Source organism: Oculina patagonica, chromosome 9, assembly GCF_052425735.1.
Source record: "Oculina patagonica isolate OP01 chromosome 9, crgOcupat, whole genome shotgun sequence".
In the NCBI taxonomy this organism is placed as follows: domain Eukaryota; kingdom Metazoa; phylum Cnidaria; class Anthozoa; order Scleractinia; family Oculinidae; genus Oculina; species Oculina patagonica.
The window spans coordinates 14977736-14995199 of record NC_135766.1 but is presented as its reverse complement, the minus strand read 5'-3'; the positions used below and the strand labels follow the sequence as shown (position 1 = coordinate 14995199).

The following is a 17464-nucleotide window of genomic DNA, read 5'->3' as shown; positions in this document are numbered from 1 at the left end:
CTTTCTCGATAGCTCTGAGCCAACTCCAGCCTCGTCCCCAGGCCATACCGCGCTATGCGAGTGAGCGGAGGAGGACTGGTACCGAGCGCGATAGCGCGAGGCCTGGCACAAAATGGCAAAAAAGTCCCAGTTTAGCGAGAAAAAGTCCCAGATATAGCTCGACGAAAATATACGTTTTTCTGCGAGGAAAAGAAAATATTTCTGGTTCATGAGGAAACTGCATCCCTTTTGAACATTTGTGGACTATTTTAGATGGCGGAGACGAACTGTAATGCCGTTTTTTCCTGCCTTGCAGAATGGTATTGGTCGTATTTAATAGAGTTAAGAAAATTATTTCGTTCACTACTCGTAGTGATACATGGGTCTACTTGTATCTAGAAGTTCTTTGTGGTAAGCAAATTACGTTCGCCAGGTACTAGTAACTGTGTTAGTTTTATTTAAACCTGAAAGGCGTCGATCTCAATGTTTATAGAGCTAGGGTCGGGATTTTCGACCTTTGTTGTTTACAAATTTATGTGCGAAAACAAAGAAACAATTCAGCTTACTTGAGAGAAGAGGGCTAATCCCCCGATGCATGTATTAAAGCTTGTCATTGATTACCTGTAATTTTTTATTTAGCTTTTTAGAGAAAGAAAAAAAATAATCTAACTCTCGTAAACCAAAACTTTATTTGATCTTGATGTAGCCTGTCTTTTTCTTGTATACTCTGGCTCATTTCATTGGCAGGAGATGTTAATCCAAATCCTGGGCCATGTTCAGGTTATATATAACAAGTATGCTTCAATCATTTTCGTCAATTCAATGAGCTTATTAAATAAAAATTACATCTGGTCATGCTTATTGCAGATTCCGAGTGTGAATTGATAACATTTCCATTGTGTAGCACCACTAAACAGCCAACAGTTCTTGTCAGCCCAAAAGGTGTGGAAATTTATTTCAATTTCCCTCAGTTGCAGAGTTAGCATTTCAGCTGAAGTTTATATATTTTGCTGCCAATTTTCGTGTAGTTTTGACAAATTTACCTGCTGAGATGTTCAAAAAGAAACAGAAGTGCACTGCTTTCCCCTTTAGACAAGGTACATACTGCATCATTGTAGACATAGCTCGTTTAACAAAGTATGATTCTTCTGCTATTCTCTCTGACATTTACTTGCAAAGAAACACATAAACACAATATATATATACTGTGTTTATATGTTTATTTGCAAATAAATTAAAATATCAAAATATATAATGTTTAAATATTGTTTGAACCGCTCCATAAAAGCTGGTTACTGGGGCTTTTGGACCAGTTTCTTTTTAATTTGTGAGCCCCATTCTGCATTTTTGATAGCCCAAAAATATTTGTATTTTTCCTCACATGGGTACACTGGCTATTTTTCCCATTCCTTAAACTACCACCTTTTTAACTCCTACTTGCAGAGATATTAAACTGAGCTTGACTGACACACACACACACACATAAACACAGTACAGTATACAAAAGTATTTACATGCATTCAACTCTTGCAATATATACTAAAACTAGTAGTTATTGGAATTTAGGGGAGTGCATTTGGTAGGGTGGGGTGATTTGGGGAGGAGGCAGGGAAAGCTGGAGGCAGTGGAAAGTGTTATATTATGTTTTCATATTCTCTTGATATTTGAGGACTGCCCATAGAAAATGTATGACATTGCCAGCTGATGAAACCTGATCTGCTTGTACCAACCCATCTTTCTAAAGCATAAGAGAAGAATAAAGCCTTTTGATTGATTGTGCCAAGCTAAGTGGCTAAAGGTCTTTAATGAATCCAAATAGAGTACATTGTATATCTAGAAGATACTCTGGATAATGTTTGTATAGTAACAATATAAATATAACATTAACTAACAGTAACAAACGACTTTTAAACTGAAATGAAGCCATTCTAAACATTTTGATACCAGTCCATTCGGAACAGTTTTTTGTTTCCTTACAATCATAATCTTGTCAATGCTTAGTGGCCGAAGGGAATTTGGTATGTTATAGTCCCACAAGTCTGAAGTTCACAAGAGAGAAGTTGAATCTGTTAAGCAGCTGAGTTGACACATTACAACTCGGTATCGTCACCAACAGTAGGCGAATTGCAGCGTTTGTTTCCCAGAAAACAAACCACTACACAGCTTTCTAATTTTCTGATAAGAGCTTTAGTCATATATTTCGCTACTGATACTTCGAATAAATAGTTACAACTTCACTTACCTTGGATAAAACTGCGAAAAATATTCGAAAAAAGCGAAGGCAAAGGAACAAACAAAGCACACACGAAAGCACAGTTGAAAGTACTGATGGATATCAGCTTTGAGCCTTTTATCTTTTCACCGCTGTTGTTGTTGTGTTAGCGAGAAGCAAAAATACTCATCACAACTTTCCACGAACGACCACTATTCTATCTCCGTTCACCAAGACACCAACAGAGAAATCGATCGATAGAGACAGCTCCCATCGCCAGTTACAGTTAGTGGAACATATTCTTTAAGCTCTTTAGATGGTACAATTTGCTGCGCATAAAAATCGACATTTAATTTTTCTACCTTAAATAAAAAATCTCCAATTACTTCACGAGTTTGCTGGCAGACATGGATGAAGGAATCCCAGCCTAATTCTGACGCGTTTTTAAGTTCTTCAAGAAGTTGACTGAAGTTCAATCGTTGGACAGGCTCCGCCATATTGGATTTGCCGTTTATTGCCAGGCGTCCTAGGCGAACTTCCCCGACAACCTTGGCGGGTGACGTCACATCCAAATTCGCCGGGGACGACTGGGGACGAGGCTGAGCCAACTCCCTTTCTCAAATTACCTGTCCGACTTTGACATGACCAACAAGGTGCTTATGGAGAAATGTTATGGGCTGCAGGCCGGGTGGGGAGGGGGTAGTTGTCCCTATCTCCGGCCCTCACAGGTTGTAAAAACTGAGCGTTTTTCTTGAAATCGTTAGTCTTTTTGTCCTTTTAGGCAGTAACATATGAGTGAATGGTTGTGGTATTTTCATTTTTTTTCCCGTCGAGTATTGGGTCAATTACACCAATGAACAAAGTGAAAAGACTTAAGATCCCCAGCCCCTCCCCTGTGCGCCCTGCATAGTTGTAGTTCATAAAGCGGAAGAAATCTCAAGCACATTGCTGTAAATCTCCCCGCTCTCGTATTCCTACGGAAGTCTTGGTTAACCACAGAGCCCATAGGCTCCTGTTGACCATGAATACCCGAGGTAAAGATAAAATCTATATAAAAGCGTTCTGTCTTGGCTCATTTTCAACTCAAAAATTAGACTTCCTGTTTCTATGACCACAGGATATTTGGGGGAGGGTTATGATGGCCCAGCATTATCACGGTAAAATATGTTAGTATTTGAAAAGAAAAATGGAAAGAAATGAAAATTATAAGCAATCAAAATAGAAAAAAGGGAGAAAAAAGTATAATTAATATAAATATAATTAAAAAATAAAGAAAAATAATTGTACTTTCAGAGCGTAACAGCCTAAACAGGGATCGCCATGATTTTTGCGTGAACGTGAAAACATTTTTTTAGAATTATTCGTGACGCGTGAAAAACCAAATATTTTTTACGTGATTACACGTTACAAAGAGGTATAGGGGACCCTGTTTTCTAAAACCGCAAAATTTGCCCTATTGTACCAAGATGTATAACACTAATGAAGAACCATCGTTCTGCTCACAAAAACTTTTCTTTCCCAGCGTGTATGTTATCTTCGCTGTCGTGTTCGTGATAAAAGTGGAGAAATTCTGATCCAGCTCTCTAAAAATCGTCTGCGTCCAAATCTGATCGATCGAAACCCCCCCAAAACGCCGAACGTCGAAGCGCCCCCCCCCCCCCTCCTCCACCTCCCTCGAGTATGCATTAGACGTACACGAACGCACGACACGATCGGGCTGGACTATTAGTCCATAATAAGCTGCATCAATTCAATGTTTCACGAAACAAATCAGATTCCGATCCAGTTGAGTTACTGACGTCGCCAATCTCTCCTTCACTCTCACTGCTAAATGATATTTCAGTGGGAGAGATCTCGTCACGACACGTGAGCGCGCGCGTGTGATCGAGACGTTCCTGAGCGTGAGATATTGCCATGTTGAAACCGATCTCTAGCGCATGTCCTTCGCCAACCTCGCAAACTCCTCTGCCTCGACGTCATTACTTATCCTGTACACCAGATCAGATCTTGCCAGAAAGAACAGCATTATATCTTCTTGCACCATTTCCGACCAGCACTTGTTTTGCATTTTGTCTATGACCGGGTATGTTCTAAGCACAGCTGTAGCATAGACCCCGAATGCGTTCACAAAATCGTGACGTCGTTATTTATTTAGCGCTCTGTGTTTTGCTCCGTGATACGTACTTAGTACAAAATCCGAACGCTGATGTAGAAACACATAAAATGGTTCACTCCAAAAATTCCTGATAGTTTGAATTAAAAGGCAAATTTACGATTGAAAATGAAGCAAACATGGCGTGGAAAACAGAGTTTCAATGGGAATTTCAGGAATTTAGATGTCAAATAACTGTCAAAAAATTCAAATCTGAGTAACTTGAAGACATGAGATAAATTATTTGGCGTGATGCGCTAAATGAAATTCCAGGTCGATTTTAAAAGAACTCACACTTCCGCTTACGTAGATGTTCTTTTGGTTCATTACTCAACCTTTTCTCTTCAAGTTTGAGAAGGGAAGATTCCGTAATGAAGAGCCAAGGAAACTTTAGGATCGGAGGCTGGCTCGATAGCATCTACCAATGACGTCAGCAAGGGAACGCCCAATGGTTTGGTCCGGGATAGAAAGATCTGACTACAGAAATACATATAATGGTTTGTTCCCAAAAACTCTGATCCATTTAAAGGAAAATAACAGATCTCATAACAGCAGAGTTTTAAGAAACGAGGGTTCAAGCGGCACAAGTAGGTACAAATTTTCGGTTTTGACGTCATCACGCAAAGGGGAATCCCCTAGAAGATCTAATATTTACCAACAACATGTTGTAGAATAATTTATTCCGCTTTGCGATATCTCTGGCGCACGACTGAATATTTCACTTAAAGAAAAACGAAAATCCAAGAGGCACATGTCTTGAGCGCGGACTTTTAAATAGCACAAATTTAAATTCACGAGCTTTTACTTTCGAACCCGTTTCTCAGCCGTCATAGAGGCTGGCGAAGCGATAAATTTACAAGAAATCTGTTTCGCATGGAAGGATTTGGTGTTTTGATAATTCCATAACGACTCGTGGAAAGCGTAAAACTGTATTTATCAAGTTATGGCTGCTTGTTGTCAAGGTTTCGACGACGGTGGAGCAAAAATCTTCGAATTAGCCGAATCTTCAGACGACTGTGACGCGAACGATCTTCATGAAAGTGATTCATGCGAGGAAGAGCGAGCGACGAACGGAAGTGGGAACGCTATTGTTTTGAACGTTGTTGACGCTCGTATCATGCAAATTGGCAGACGAAATGTCCTGAATTTTAGTCCAGTGGATAATTTGCTCATGTCAGAAAATCCCAGCGGCGGCGATGAAGGTCCACCTGTTTTGAGGGAACACTGGAAACCCGAAGGACGTTTGAACGTTGGACGCAGCAGAAGCGGCTTCCCCGATTGCCACGAAGACCACTTAGTACAACTGTTGGTCTGTAAGAATCAAAATACAAGAGAAGCGCTTGACATCGCAGACAAGTACGAGATGAAAGTGGAAGTAAGTTACAATAAAGCTGGTGAATCTAGTCTTAAAATGCCTGATTATCAGTTCAAACGCATCAAAAGCGAAAGTAAAAGCGAGACAAACGCCGGATCTATGATAGGAGTGGTCGGCTATCTGTTTCGCTTCCACGAACCTGACACCAAATACAAGATAAGTTTCTCTCTGAACGCCATTCAGCAAAGAAAAAGAAGAAAAAGAAAAAGTGCAAAGAAACAAACCTCTTGCGAAACAATTAGTGAAATTTCAGTCACACTAGAAACCGGTACTAGAGCGTCGTCAAAATCATGCAAGACAAGAAAAAATGGGAAAGCAAGAATTGTTTCTCCGCTGTTCAAATTGAGTCCAGCTTCTCTTTCTGAAAAGAGCATGGTGCTGTACAAAAGGTCATCAAGGGTTATGAATGAACTTCAATCGCGCCGTGACAACGCAAAATGGGAAGATTTTGATAAGTACGCAAGCGATCTGTTATTCGAGTTTACCGACGCGGACACTCAAATAGCCATTAAACTGGAACAGAGTGTGGGAGCATGTTACCAAAACGAGTTGGAACGCTCTCTGCAGTTGATCGATGAATCGTTCAGTTTGATTCCTTTAGCTGAAAATTCACAGCTTCTAGCTGCCAGGGGTTATGGCTATCGAGCAGGAGTGATGAGAAGACAGAGGAACTTAGGCGAAGCCAGCGATTTGGTTCAACTTGCAGAGCAAAACAGTCACGCGTGTCACACGAACCTCGACTCGAGTTTCATCGTCTATGAGAGAGCGAGCGTGTTGCTCGATTTTATTGGACGCATGTCCCAGAGAAGCCCCAAACTCGTAGACGAAGCTCTAAGAAACCTTGAAAAGTGCATCGACGTGTGTCTTCGGGTAGAGAGGGAAGACGGTGGCCTCGAGCTCTACGTGAAGAAACACCACTTTGCGTTGATCAAAATAGCAATGCTCTTGCTCGATTGCCGCACCGAGGCCGCGCGTGAACGCGTCGTGAGCGAGGAGTTTATTGCAAAAGGGCAAGAGTGTTTAAACACCCTGAAGACGAAATATTGGTCGGAAATCGCCGAGGGTGTTAAAATTCAGTTCAACCTGGCTAGCTCAGATCTGGCATACCGAAAAGGTAACTGTGCGGAAGCAGAAAAGTTTGCAACTCAAGCGAAAGAAATGGCAGAAGCGCTGGGCTTCAACACAGAAATTTCTCACGCGCAGGAACGCCTCGATCACCTGCGCGCTCTCACGCGTGTTGACACGCTCCCCGCGAATGGCCTGCGGCGTTTGGTAAGATGTAAGATTACCTGCCAGTGAGAGTGAAGGGGAGAATGGTGATGTAAGCTCGTCCGGAAATGAATCTGATTGGCTGAGGATTTTAGAGTAACTGAACGAACATAGACATCAGACATTCATGTCAGAAACAATGATTCGAAAACAAACAGTTTGCGATATGGTACAGCAACTTGTGGACTGCTTAATCGATGCCAAAAGATATTTGTATTCTAAATTACTCTTTTAGACAAAAGTAACAACTAACTCTTACTTGTATATTGTATAAAGCTCGTTGAAGCTACACTAAAATGGATTTTTCAAGCATCGAAAAACGTAAACAAAGCGAAATAGTCTAAAATGTGAATATTATGGTGTTGGGAAAATATTGGTTGCATCTACAATTGATCAATTAATTGAAGTCTATGAAGCATTGATGTAATAAAATGGTTCAATAATAAGCCACAGTCTGTATGTTCCGCCCTTATATGGTCAACTGATGTTATAGCGGAAAACGGTATGGTAACACCACATCGAATGCTGTCACTCGAATGTTGTCACGTTCTGTTATCTTTCCTCCCCTATGCTAGAGTATAGAGACTTTACAGTGCCGTAGCAAGGGTAAAATAAGTGGGGGGGTACGCGAGCGCCGGAGGCGCGAGTCGCCAGGGGGGTCTGGGGGCATGCCCTCCCAGAAAATTTTGAAATCTAGAGGCTTGGAAATGCTATTTCCAGCGCTCTCCAAAAGTTATTTGTGATTTACGCATATTGCGAATTTGAGACATTTTGACATTTTTGAGACATTTTTTTCACATTGTTGTCACGATTTCTGGTTTGTTTTAGTTTTTGGCGGTTTAATATTGTTGTGCATCACTCTACATACGTTAAAAAATGAAAAGAAGTACAAATGTTTATTGTTTCAAACCTCTCGGGAGATAAAATTGTATTTTCAACATTTTATACAGGTCTGTTTTTACTTTTTGGGAAAAAAACTGGGGGGGCACGGGCCCCCCCGGCCCCTCCCCTTGCTACGGCACTGCTTTAACACAAACATTTGTAAGACAATCGATACAAATTGCTGTTGACAAGTGTATAGCGTGAAGACAACGATCAGTATAACATGGTAAAAAATTACCATACATGGCATTTTAATTTTAGCCTTTCTTACTATATATTTTTTTTAAATATAATAATCAAAAATGGTCTTTAAGTATCCGGCCTATAAACGACAACATCTTTTTAATATTTAAAAAATTTAACAAATGGTCAACAAAACAATATTGCAGAGGGTTTCACCTGCAAAAACATTCCTGCACAAGCAATGGGCGTAAAAAAAATCGTGCAAGCTGAAAAATTTTCCCACCCCTCCCATCACTTTTCTAATGGTCCGTCCCTTAGCTAAGAATATCACATTTGTTATTTTATTTCATCCATTCTTTTTTACAGTGAGCTCAAAATATATTACTACGCTACTCATTTCTAAAATAATCTTCAACAGAATTTAATATTCGGTAAATACACTAAAAAATGCTTGAATAGCTATTGCGGCGCATACAACCCTTGTACTTTTCTCTGTTTCTTTTGTTTAGAAAGTTTCAGGCTAAAATCATAAAAAAATGCAAGAACTTTCAGTCTTGGTTCATCCATAGCATCAAAACTGGACAATCTCATAAAACATATTGACCAAAAAAAAATGTAGCCGTTCAACACCTGACCTAGATCTGCAGTAGGCGGAGGAGATTTCAAACGCGAAGACTCTTCATCAGTCATGACGTCATCAGCAGTCGTCCTCAAAATACAGAAACACAAACATCTTATGGTCCATGTTCAAAAGTCATATCCATTTTACGTGAAATAAACTAAATGTAATATCAAGACGACATACACAGGAAAGCAGAAAGTTCAAGAAACAGACGACCTTACTTAATTTGCATGGTTCTGACCTAATCGCGCAAAGGGGAATCCCCTGACCAACTGACATTTCAACAAATCAACAGCGTTTGCAGAAAACATTAATATTCTGATTTCGATTTTGAGATCAACACCCTTCTATAAATATTTTATGATTATAGACGCCTTCATAGTTGACCTCGGTACAACTTGGATTAACGAGATTCTACTGTTTACTTTCATCTGATGACGGTGATTAGATGCCACCGAAAATTGAAGTCAAAACAAGCAAACAGGCTAAAAAAACCTTTTTAAAAATGCCTTCTATCACAAGACTAGTTCCAGTAACATCGACATATTCGGTTCCATCATTGAGCACAGAAGCTTGGACTTTGCGTGACTCGTCAGATTTAGTCACGCAGGTCAGTGCCACGTGACAGAAAAACACGAAATAACCTCACTCTAATAACTTTGTTCTGAAAACCTTGCTTGCTGTTTTTTTTTTACTTTTAAGTTGTACAAGCAGTGTTTCTCTACGAACATACAACTCTATCATTTATCATTAAAGGGCCAATGAAGAAGAAAGTTAGTTTGCCTAAAATGATTTCAAACGAAACTTTCAATCGACTGCGAGGAAACTGGTTTAATAAATACCTGCTTTAAATACAATCTGTCAAAATAATATATATCGGTATTGTACCTGAATTACAATAAAATATACTGTACTTTTGATATCTATAGAATAAACAATGTTTGTAAAGAATATTTTTATCAGTATTTAAAATATATATCAATGTACAAAAGATTTACATTAGTTTAAATTGTTAAATGGAGGAATTGAATATTAAAAAGAATTGAATATCAAAAATCTTTATTTCTTAGTTACTGACTGTTGAATCTACAAAATCTGTTTGAGAAATATTGCTTTTTTTTTTTAATTTTTTTTTGTTATTCACTGGAAACGTCTAATATTGACTACAATCATTGACAAAAGTGTTGACCCATTGTCAATTTACGCCCTTTTTTATTGTTATATGGACCAATTTCATCATTTTGCCCCACCGTTCCAACCCCCCTCCCCCCAATCAATGTTGTAGTTTGCTTCTAGGAGTCCTTTGCTACCATTTTACAACATTGGATGGGGGTATTTTAGCAGACAGTCATGAAATTTAAAAACTAGTGGTAAATTTGTCATAAAAACCGCAGAGCGAAGTCAATGTGTCAACTACTTTTGTCAAAGATTGTAGCTACTATAATTTATGTCATGCAGACAACATTTCTGTATTTGGTTCCTTATAAATTGTTTGCTATCAAATGATTGATAGATAGCACTTTGTTTACAGTAAATACGTTTGTCTACAATCTCAGATTAATCCGAATCAAACATAGATTATTTGATCATTGTTATTTACTACTCTTATCTAAAAATAATCATTCTTCCTTTATCATCAATTACCATTCTAAATCTATAATTGATAATTTCGTTATTGAGAAATCCAAAAGGAATGTCGCGAGGGGAAAGGGAATGATCCCTCAAAAAGGAATTTTAATGAAACAGCTTATCCTCAAATGAAAACTAATAAACCGAGATATTTTGCAGATGACTGGAAGAGAACTGAAGCTCTTGAATTGAAGCAGACATTATTGCACAGGACACTGCACTTCCAACATTAATCTGCTGAAATAGAAACACAAATGTCTTGTGTAAGTAACGTACCAGATCTATGCGAAAAACAAATCACATTTAAGGAAATAGAAAGTGGTTTCACTGGTTTTTGTCTTTTGTGACATCAAAAACGACTAAAATAAAATATACCCTAACGTGAATTAAAGCCGTATTGATGTGAAAAGCAGAGTAAATTCAGACTCTACTTGTAAGTTATATCGTATGAAGATATAAATTTTAAAATCGGTATTACAAACAAATCCTATGTCAGAATTTAAAGTAATTTTCACTTTAATTTAGTGTCAAAAGTGATTCGCATTTGCTCTGCTTTTACATCACTATGCTTTGTGATTGGTTTAAAAAACTCGCGCCACCCTCTTGACCAATCAGAAGTAAAATACCAACCAATCATGACATGCTTACACACACTTTTCTGCGCTTCACGCTGGCTTCGCTTATTTGCTACGAGCTTTGATTGGTTCACTGGATTGTCTGTGTCCATAATACAAATGGCCGGAGTGAAAAGATTTGTTTAAGTTTTACGACACTACATTAGCATGCACATAATTACCAATAATATATGTTACTAGGGTAATGTTGGGTAATAGAACAGTGACGCAAATAGTTATGTGATTAACAATGTTGTCGCCAGCTATAATGGATTTGAAGAAATGTCACACAGTCATTGTGGTTCACATAATTTTTTACGAACATTGGTAAAACCTGTGTGTGAAGAGAAACTTGTGTGTAAAGGGACATTTTTTTCCAATATACAAAGGTGGGTGTGATGTAAGTTATTATGTGAGCCTTTGTTTTCCAGTTCTATCTCACACTCGCTTATCTCGCTAGTTTCGATAAAGAGATCACAACAGGCTTTCAGCCAGGTGGGAGTCCAGGAGTCCTATGGACGGCCACTTATCACAAACATTTAATATGAATTACTGTATACAGAGGTTTTTTTCAGCAAAATTGGAAATTTTTAGACACCTTTGCACTCATAGGCCCTCCTATGGGGACAAAGTCAGGCCTTATAAAAATTTTGGATTCCCACTTTTAATATCCTGGCTAAAAGCCTGGATCACAACATCATAAAGCCAAAGTAAACCTCTTGCTGGTTTTTTTTTCTGGACTCACGTTAATTTTGTTTAGGTCTTGTGAGTGATAACAATAGTAGAAATTTAAGAAAGATGAAAGTCAGTTATGGACGAGTTCTAGCAACACGACTCGAACTTATGGACTTCTGTGTTGTATACTCTACCAGTGAGCTACAGGAGATTCGTGGGACGAGCTAGGCCATATAGCAAATGTGATTAACTTCGCTCATACTGCAGCTAGGATTAGTTTTGCTAATAGAAATGATGGTGGATGTTATGCTTGGTAGAAATATGAGAAATATATTAATAGGTGAGTCACACAAGCTACCAGCTTACCAATTTATTCGCAGTAACACTTGCAAGTCTGAATTTGTTGTTGTACAAATCATTTGGCATGCTTCCCTTCAGTGGCTCACTGTAAAGAACTTCATTTACTGTCATTTATTACACTCAGTTCCTGTTGTCTTGTATCTCTTTGGTGTCTTCTAAATTCAACGTTTTCATTCTAATAAGACTGCCCATGGAAACCTGCAAAGAGAATCAGGTGATAATCAGTTATAAATCCAGAGGGGCTCTCAATGGAAGGGGGCACTTTTCAGCCCTTTGGAGGGGTGGGGGAGTGGGACAAAACAGTTCAGTCCTTCAGGCTTTTAATTTTTTCTCATCCACAAGAGGAGTGGGGGGAGGAGGGAGTGTAGGGGTTTACTCCTCCCACAGATCTGTCAGTGCAAATGATACTAGTAACAAATATTAGATTGTTGTTCACTCCTATTTTTCAGGAGGCGTTTTAGCCATGACAAGAATCATGACAAGAATGTGGACTACTGCTCTCAAGCAGTTGGGTTACCTCCACAGCATAGACTTGTTAAACCTCATGATTCTTAATGTTACAGGAACGCTTGATGAGACGGTAGATCATCACCCCCCCCCCTTCCAACAAGTATTTTGCCAGGTTTCCTATAACAGTTCACCGCTATCTATTTACACTCCTGGGTAGAGACAGGAACTGTAAGAGTTAAGTGCTCTGTCCATAAACAGCCATTAGACACCACACCTTCCCATTTATTATTGCAAGGTAAAGTTGGAGTAAAGTATATAAGCCATTATTTTGGGGGGATAGTGTGGTGCAGCAATTATTCCAGCATAACAACAAGCATAATAGTTACCATCCAGCATAATTTGGAGCATAGTCGGTTTATTGTTTCTAAGGGTTATGCCAAGGTGCATGATACTTAATTATAATGATTATAAGGGGCATGATGAGTCAACTCCTAGTTCTTTGATCCTAGGCTGGGTTGTTCGAAAAGCAACACTAACCCAGGATTAAAAGTTGATTGAGGGTTCAATTTCTCTTGTATAAAAGTGTTTTTATTGCTTATGTTTTGTGGAGTTTGAGATTACCTGAGTAGTCGACGTCAAAACTGGAGGACAAAAAATATAAACAGAAAACCTCACTGAAAAGTTCAAAATCTGAAATCAAAATTCATTCTAATCCTGGATTAGCTCAATCATGCTTTGAACAACTGGACCCTTGTTTTGCCACGCCTGAATGATAGTGCATGAAGGCTCAACTCTCATAAACTCGCAGCAATTAACTCTTATGTAACTGTTTGTCCTGTAACACTGTCAGTCAACAACTGATCAAATAATAAGTTGAGAAATAGATAGCGGTGGTATGATATCGGTGCAGAAAATTCCATTTAATTCCCCTACCAATTTTGTCCCTCATCGCATACAAGTTGTTAGGCCGGCGGGGAGAGCAAGCCCTTACCCCTCCCCCCAATGTTTCCCCCATTGTGTGGGGTACTCCATTTAATTTCATTAATATTGTTAAGTACCTAATCAGTTTTCAATCTTTTTACACTCTTTTCTTCCTGAATATCAGAACTTTCATCTTTTAATCTCCTCTTTTTCTCTGAAGGATCTGGAAAAGGCAAGAAAACAAAACAGCAATTATGCAATATCTTATCGGACAAAGCATACCTGGTTATAACTTAATGTAAACCAACTGCTTTTTCACAAGGAGGAGGTTTAAATTAATTCTGTAACCAATTGTCACTGTTTTATTTCTAGATATTGTCCTTTGTCTGGTTCTGTTAGATTCGGAATGAAAAATGGTGAACAAATGTTATTCTGCTTCAATAACGGAGGAATAATTATATTTAGAGTTGAAGGCATGTGTATATAGATTATTCTAAATGTCCAAAAGAATAAAGAATAATTACCATCAAAGCAGCAAAATTGTTCTGCCAAGTCTTGGCGCTGCACAAGTTTATGTGATAATGCATTATACAAAGCCTGGTAAGTCGCAGCAGAACCCTGTTTTTGTTTCCAATGCAATAACATGCGGTATCCCTTTTCACTCAGAAGTTCATGTGCCTGATGTATTTCCTGAAGCTTTGGTTCACTGACATCCAGGCGACGTCCGAGCTTTTCCCACTTTTCCGCAATTTCAAATCCCAGTTCTTCCATTTCTACATCGCTCGGTGTGCCTTGTTTAACTACAAGGAGAACAAAGTTAGGTAGGCTAGGTAGTTTAAGAAAATATGCAAATAGATGATGTTACCAAAGTTTACTCAAAACAAAAGATTACTACTATGAGGTAAACTATAACATACTGAAAGGTCGCTGAGTGAGTACCAAAAAGTTAATGTCACTATGTAGTGTTCAAATTTGTTTTACCACTGATGACAACATCTCGGGCTGAAGTGAATATAATTGCTAGTTCAAGTGAACCTTTTTCAGTCAAAATACCAGTACTTTGTAAATTGGAGTAACACAAAATTTAGCCAGCTTCAGGATGGTGCAAAAAAGGTGGATGGCAGAAAAAAAAAAAATCTTAGTCCTTGTTGATTAGTCACTGTCCAGAAATGACGAGACTATGATAGAGGTAGAACCCAGACACATCTCAAGAACAAGCCACTTATTACACTTAATGAGCCAAAAACCAGTTAAATGTCACATTTGTTATCAATATTTGTTTTCTTGTTAAGAGATTTTTCACTTGGCTATACATAAATAGCAAGTTCTAAACACAGGGGAACTAGACCTCCGTAGTTTACCTTGCGCTGGTACACCTTGAGATGCGGCAATGACAGTGGGAGGAGACAAATCCTGAAAGAGAGGTGTGACTACACTTTACACCGAGTTTGAAGATGCAACAAGTGACAGATAGGTGAACAATGCACCTTTTTATGCTGTAGCAAGTGCATGGTTCTATACACATCTATTGGTAAATAGCTTTTATGGCACAAGTAACTAGGTAATCAAACTGGCACGTATTCAAAACTTTATCTGCTGATAAAATTTAACCTGCGAGAGATTTAGCGTGCTAACACATGTACACACCTGTAAGTAATATAATAATAAATGTAACATTAACAGGGATTGCCACTTCATGTAAAGTCGATTTTGTTTAATTTACAATTACTACATAAATCAATTGATGCATGTACCTGGCTAGTTCTCTTGAAGAACCATTTATCCAGCCCACAGACGGCGTGTACTTTATCACTGACCTTCTTCATACAGATCAGTGGTTGATCTTGTTTTATTTCAAGAAGGTGGAAGCACTCCTCATCTACACATGACACTCTCCCATGGTTGGAACACTCTTGACCACCCTGCTCTGTCCCTTGATGACAGTACGGGCACGCTACACACAACTCATACTGCAGTCCACTCAGGTACAGCAGCTCTTGTGACAAACTTTGCAAAGTTCCCTCCACAAACTCACGCACAAGTGTAGCTAGTTCTTCTGACTTCTTTCCTAAAACCTGACGACTTTGTGTTCTTTGCCTAAGAAGGATCTTGATGAAACTCTTCTTGCAAATAAGAACAAAATCATGGATTTGTTTCCCGATAAGAAACCATGCTCCATTTTGGTACAGCTTGGGAGGCTGCATGGACCAAGTGTTACAACACCAACAAATGGATCGTGACACAAGCTGCGAGAACAGACCATGAGGGACAAAGCCATGCACAAAGTGCAGAAACAAAGGACAGGGATCATTGTGTGATGGTTCCATTTTACAAAGCTCTTCAGGTGATGACTTAAGTTGAGCTGGCACAAAGTACTTTTCCTCACTTGAGGAGGCTGAGAACTTGGCGATCAAACCAAACCGCTCCATCATGTCTAAGATGTCATCTTTGATGACGCCTTGTTGAATAAACTTGGAAAAGACATGATCAACAAGTTCCATGCTGAGGGTGCCATCTTTCTCCAGTTCCTGCCAGTACTTGGAATGTACAGGATCCTACATTAATTGACAGAATATCAATCATGTAAGACTACATAAGATTCATGAATAGCGTTACATAAATTCTGCTGACAACCACATCCTTACAAGATATTAAGGTAGCTCCCTCTTATTCAATAGTACATTCTTTCATGTTTCTTTATGTAACAGAGTTCCTGTCACCTTAAAGATGATTTCCAGTCCGTACTGCGCAGACTCAGGGTTTGTTTTCATTTTTGTTTTGAATTCGTTGAAACGTTACACTTCGGTGATAGCGTACATGAAGTTTTTTAGTTCGCCATTACGGATCGTTTCGTTCAAGAATTCACGATGAGCTAAAACGTCCGTTTGAAATACCGTTGAGCTTCTTTTACTCGTTATTATTGTTTTGCAAGGATATCTGACGTTAATAATGAAGAAAAAGGTAAGTTTTGTCCCGGAATTTTTATTTTTGCTAGTAAACATTCTTCTGTTTGTGAGACTCACAAACATTGCAGGCGGAGATTGCGCAGTACGGACTGGATATCATCTTTAACATGTTACAATAAGGTCATTAACAAATCAACTTCTTGAGTTTTCTTAATTATCTTAAAATACTGCTAAGGAATGTGGTTTTTGTTACATTGACAGGCAAGCAAAATTGAAAGGAGAGTGTAAAGTGATTGAAGTTTGCAGGTCCCAACTTTAGCAAAAACCAATGCCTCCTACTACAGTCACCCCACCCCATAACGGACATTAACGCCCACGTCGCAAGTGGAGGTTAGGTGCCCAAGGGGCCCGGGGGCTGCAATCGCAATCACACCCCCAAGGCGCCAGAACACCCGACTGGCCTGCCCAAACCGGCAACCCAGCCATGAGCCCCCCGTGCCAGGCCCCCGAACCCGAGCACCCGTCACACTCAAGCCCAAATGGCTCAGTGGAAGAAAACTGAACACAAGGTCCCAGTAAATGGCCCAAACCCCAGGGAGGGAGGGAAGGGAATGCTGAGAACGCTACTACAAACTAACACAAAACGCCACGCCGATCGAACTACGAACAACAAACGCCAGCACATGGGATAGCTACGCATGTACCGAAGGGAAACACCGCTGGACCAGACTCGACCCAGCACTTCAGCAACCATGTGAACACCACCAGAACGCTACTAACAAACATACGCCAAACGCTTAACGCTACAACGCCTGAAATACTAGAAACACGCTAATGACTCGGCTCTTGCTCCTTGTCGTTAACTATGTTAAATTACATTTAACTGTATTTAACGCCCACGTCGCAAGTGGAGGTTAGGTGCCCAAGGGGCCCGGGGGCTGCAATCGCAATCACACCCCCAAGGCGCCAGAACACCCGACTGGCCTGCCCAAACCGGCAACCCAGCCATGAGCCCCCCGTGCCAAGCCGAAGGATCCTCCAGGTTGGGACCAACCTGGAGCCACGAGGGGGCTCGGGAATTCCACGCCGCAGCCCCCGAAGACCCCAACCTGAGGCACCTAACCGTAAGTATAATAAGCCACACGTACTAAATACCTGTCACGCCACCAACTGACTGGAAACCCGGACAATTGAGTTAACTGGAGTCCGAATATAGATCTGGTAGGCATCACTGG

The 17464-nt window shown here is 39.7% G+C and overlaps 2 protein-coding genes across 2 annotated transcripts in view; one reads left to right on the top strand and one right to left on the bottom strand.

Annotated features, from left to right (window-relative positions):
- LOC144664970 (uncharacterized) overlaps positions 1-17464 on the bottom strand; it is a 133426-nt gene that overhangs the window by 99789 nt on the left and 16173 nt on the right. The window lies entirely within an intron of this gene.
- LOC144666815 (uncharacterized) lies at positions 3650-7571 on the top strand. The gene has a single exon (XM_078528220.1). The coding sequence runs from the start codon at positions 5287-5289 to the stop codon at positions 7015-7017; it is 1731 nt and encodes a 576-aa protein (XP_078384346.1). The 5' UTR covers positions 3650-5286; the 3' UTR covers positions 7018-7571.